General features: G+C 51.0%; 1 protein-coding gene across 1 annotated transcript in view; it reads right to left on the bottom strand.

Annotated features, from left to right (window-relative positions):
- Positions 1 to 5,000, bottom strand: part of LOC310793672 (dolichyl-diphosphooligosaccharide--protein glycosyltransferase subunit TUSC3-like) — a 120,837-nt gene that overhangs the window by 65,205 nt on the left and 50,632 nt on the right. Inside the window, 1 exon segment of the mRNA XM_083655526.1 lies at positions 4,909 to 5,000. This exon segment is cut by the window's right edge and continues 78 nt beyond it. Within this exon segment, the coding sequence (XP_083511652.1) occupies positions 4,909 to 5,000 (92 nt within the window).

The following is a 5,000-nucleotide window of genomic DNA, read 5'->3' as shown; positions in this document are numbered from 1 at the left end:
AGGTGTTCTCTATCTGACCCAGAGAAGGTGTTCTCTATCTGACCCAGAGAAGGTGATCTCTATCTGACCCAGAGAAGGTGTTCTCTATCTGACCCAGAGAAGGTGTTCTCTATCTGACCCAGAGAAGCTGTTCTCCTGACGAGGCTGGAAGGATGAAATAAAGACATACATTTATTCATGGGGAGACAAGCAGGGGGAGGGGACAAGGGGACACAATCACACACACACACACACACACACACACACACACACACACACACACACACACACACACACACACACACACACACACACACACAAAGGTGTTTACAGTATGTACCGCCCACCTTCTTGGAGCACCTGCTGGCTACAGGGAAGATGGCAGCTAAAAGCAGGGTGCAAATGAGGGCAGGACCCCCCCCCCCCACACACGTGCTCCATTCATAGTCAATGAGGGTAGTCCGTCTCAGGCTCCGCTCACGGAAGGGAGGGGAGGCTGGCCAGTGAGACTAGTGATGTCATCAATCACTGATGATGTCATAGCCACTGATGTCATAGACCCTGCTGAGGTCTCATAGCCCAGCCAATAAAAGCTGAACCGGCGGCAACGACATAGAGCATCGACGAAGCCCGAGCCCGAGCCATGGAGTCCAATAAGTGATTCGACTCTGTCTTGTTTATGAGTATTTCTTCTCTCCATCTGGGACTAATGAAGGTGTTCTTCTGACCCGTGTCTGTTCTGACCCGTGTCTGTTCTGACCGGCCTCTCCACTTGTCCTTGTCTTGTGTGACAAGATAAATAGCACAACGGCAGGAAACCTTCTATTTCTTGATCATCTATCTGACTTTGGCTCTCCGTCTCCCTCCCTCTCCTCCACTTCTCACTGTGACTTTGTGTCTCGTGTCTCACGCCAGCTTCACTTCATGACACAATGTCTGGCAGGATGTGCTGCAGCGACGGGACGTTGGTGTCGCTGTTCCAGACTGAACATGTTCAAGTGGGTGTTCCCCAAATGCACTGGGTCTCAAGTGTGTCTCTACTGCTGCACGAGACACTCTCCCAGCTGGACGTGCCTGACTCCATCTGAAGATGGTCCACAGACTTCCTAAAGCTGTGTGTAAGGCTGGTGAAGCATGTCACGACCCACGGACCATCAGCACCGGAGCTGCCCAGGGCGGTGTACTCTCTCCATACTTCTCCCTGTACACCAACAGCTGGCGTACGTGGTATTCACGGTAAACACCAGCCCACTTGAAGGCAGCATCAGTGTCTCCATGGCAACATCAATTAAAAGGGGAACAATCCGACAAAAACAGTCCTAGCATGAGAACACAACATGCTATTGTTTCATGTACATTTAGTATTCATGTTACTACACATGATGCATGTGTCTATTGTTGTAGGCATATTGTGAGCTGTTGTGTTTCCACCGTATCTGTATGTGTGTGTGTGTGTGTGTGTGTGTGTGTGTGTGTGTGTGCTCGTAAGCGCTGTGTGTTTATGTGTGTGTCTGTATGTGTGTGTGTCTCTGTGTGTGTGTGTATGTGTGTGTGTGTGTGTGTGCTCGTAAGCACTGTGTTTATGTGTGTGTCTGTATGTGTGTCTCTGTGTGTGTGTGCTGTTTATGTGCGTGTCTGTATGTATGTGTGTGTGTGTGTGTGTGTGCACGTAAGCACTGTGTTTATGTATGTGTATGTATGTGTGTCTCTGTGTGTGTGTGTTCGTAAGCGCTGTGTGTTTATGTGTGTGTCTGTATGTGTGTGTCTGTGTGTGTGTGTGTGTGTGTGTGTGCTCGTAAGCGCTATCTGTTTATGTACGTGTCTGTATGTGTGTGTGTGTGTGTGTGCTCGTAAGCGCTATCTGTTTATGTTTATGTGCGTGTCTGTATGTGTTTGTGTCTCTGTGTGTCTCTGTGTGTATGTGTCTATGTGTGTGTGTGTGTGTCTCTGTGTGTGTATGTGTCTCTGTGTGTGTGTGTGTGCGCTCGTAAGCGCTGTGTGTTTATGTGTGTGTGAGTCATTACACACCATATGGTGATAAAACAGCCATATTAAAATGTGCACATAAACCCTGACATTGAGGACAGTGTGCATTAACAAGGGAAGGCAATTACTTCTATGGACAGATGTGCTCGATAGCTTCAGAATGTGTTCTTGTGCTGTGCAGCTTCCTATCTGACTTCCTATCTGAGATCCTATCTGAGAACATCTTACATATACTATTATTAAAACGGACCAAATCCTACATGTGTGCATGACTTGACATGATATTCAGGACATGTTGGGCCGTATAGCATCATTTCCTGTTTCCTGTGGGAGTGTTTAGCCCAGAGAAAGGAAACGAGAAGATGAGAAACACAAGTGATGTCGATGATTAATATAATATCTTCAGCAATCATGTCAGCAATGAGGTGTAGAGATTCCCTCAGTTCAGCTTCTGTCACACATCAGAGGGACTTTCACAAATGTTGTCATTTGTCTTTGCCTTGGAACATCTTCCTGGCTTTGGAGAAATAGCTGGATTCTTCTTCTTCAGATGAATCGGCGTGGTGGTTGTGCCTGAAAAGACTGCCATCTATTTGCTTGAAGTTTGCCCAGGCTGGGCTTCTGTGTGGCTTTGATAAGGACATAATAGCTACTGAAAGCAGAGTTTGGAGTAGAAAACATCAGAGACTGCGTGGATGTGTTGTTTCTTAATGGCTGCTTCATTGCCCGTGGTTATTTTTTCTCCTCCACTGTTTGAGCACTGCACACCCTGCACACTGCACACCCTGCCCTGCTCTAATTCTTTCTTTTGATTTGATCTTTTTCAATGACCAAAGTAGACAATGATCCCATGAACAACTACCCAGATATGTACTTTATGGCTCCTCCCTGATGTCTCCTGACCGGCCTCAAAGTGTGAAAGAGACAGAGAGAGAGAGAGAGAGATAGAGAGAGAGGGAGAGAGAGAGTTAGAGAGAGAGAGAGAGAGAGAGAGGGAGAGAGAGTTAGAGAGAGAGAGAGAGAGAGAGGGAGAGAGAGAGAGTTAGAGAGAGAGAGAGAGAGAGAGAGAGGGAGAGAGAGAGAGAGTTAGAGAGAGAGAGATGAAGAGTGATGCGGGAGCGTGGACCCCGGTGATTAGCTGTCTTTCTCATTGCCTGTTAGTCCTCTTAACGCAGGCTCCCGGGTCGCCATCAAACATTCATCTCTTACTCCCACCACCTCTCTCTCTCTCTCTCTCTCTCTCTCTCTCTCTCTCTCTCTCTCTGTCTCTCTGTCTCTCTCTCTGTCTCTCTCTCTCTCTCTCTCTCTCTCTCTCTCTGTCTCTCTCTCTGTCTCTCTCTCTCTCTCACTCTCTCTCTCTCTCTCTCTGCTGTAATGATGCGATGCTATCGCTCATGCTAATAAGAGAGTGCCTGGAGACAGACTGAGAGGACAGACCAACGGACAAAACGAACAAACAAAAACAGAGACAAGAAGACAAGAAGGGTTATGAAGAGAGAGAAAGAGTGCTGACATTAACGAGTGGGTCTGACACTAGGAATAAGTAAGTCTGATTTGCTTTGCAAAGACTAAGGCTGCAGGTCCACATCGCCCTTCTTCTTCTTCTTCTTCTTCTTCTTTTTGGAGCGCCAGAGCCCCGCCCCTTTCCTTATGAAAACTAATGGGAGGCGGGGCCTCAAGATGCACAAAAGGCAGCCGCTCCAGAAAAGTGCTGCAGCAGCAGGTGCTTTTTTTCCTCTTCAAAAGTTCATCAATGTTCCACTTTTCAGAAAAGCGCCGGGTGCCCGGGTGACATGGTGACCGGGTGACAGGGTGACCGGGTGACAGGGTGCCCGGGTGACAGGGTGACCGGGTGCCCGGGTGACCGGGTGACAGGGTGACCGGGTGACAGGGTGCCTGGGTGACAGGGTGACCGGGTGACCGGGTGACAGGGTGCCCGGGTGACCGGGTGACAGGGTGCCCGGGTGACCGGGTGACAGGGTGCCCGGGTGACAGGGTGACCGGGTGACCGGGTGACAGGGTGCCCGGGTGACAGGGTGACAGGGTGACCGGGTGACAGGGTGACAGGGTGACCGGGTGACAGGGTGCCCGGGTGACAGGGTGCCCGGGTGACCGGGTGACAGGGTGACCGGGTGACAGGGTGCCCGGGTGACCGGGTGACAGGGTGACCGGGTGACCGGGTGACAGAGTGACCGGGTGACAGGGTGACCGGGTGACAGGGTGACAGGGTGACCGGGTGACAGGGTGACAGGGTGACCGGGTGACAGGGTGACAGGGTGACTGGGTGACAGGGTGACCGGGTGACAGGGTGACAGGGTGACAGGGTGACAGGGTGACAGGGTGCCCGGGTGACAGGGTGACCGGGTGACAGGGTGACCGGGTGACAGGGTGAAAGTCAAAGTGCTGCTGATGGAGACATAGCCAGCTCTTATATTGCATCAATGTAAGACCACTATGTGCTGCAGGTCATGACACAGACACGTCTCCAGAGGATGCTTTTACTTTGAAAGGTCTGCTCCATGCTTTTACTTTGAAAGCTTTTACTATGCAAGTGGGTAAGTAGTTCTCTGGAATGTGCTCATTCCCATTAAGGTAGCATAGCCTGCCTTTTCATCCAAATGTCAATGTGACACACACAGCTTCCTCTTATATAACAGTGTTTCCTGTGTCTCCCAAGGTGTCTGAGCCTGTGTGTGTGTGTGTGTGCGTGTGTGTGTGCGCGTGCGCTCGTGTGCCCGCGCGTGTGTGTGTGTGCATGCGTGTGCGTGCGCGTGTGTGTGTGTGTGTGTGTGTGTGCGCGTGTGCACGTTTGTGCGTGTGTGTGTGTGTGTGTGCATGCGTGTGCGTGCGCGCGTGTGTGTGTGTGTGTGTGTGTGTGCGCACGTTTGTGCGTGTGTGTGTGTGTGTGCGTGTGCGTGCGTGCGTGCGTGCGTGCGTGTGTACCTGCAGACAGAGCACTGCCTCTGAGGCTGCAGGGCGGTGAACATGACGATGACAGAGTAGTTCCTGGGCGGGGCCTTGACGAAGCGACGGAA

The sequence above is a fragment of the Poromitra crassiceps genome, assembly GCF_964638095.1.
Source record: "Poromitra crassiceps genome assembly, chromosome: 19".
In the NCBI taxonomy this organism is placed as follows: Eukaryota; Metazoa; Chordata; class Actinopteri; order Beryciformes; family Melamphaidae; genus Poromitra; species Poromitra crassiceps.
The sequence above is the reverse complement of the archived record's forward strand: the minus strand, read 5'-3'. Positions and strand labels throughout refer to the sequence as shown.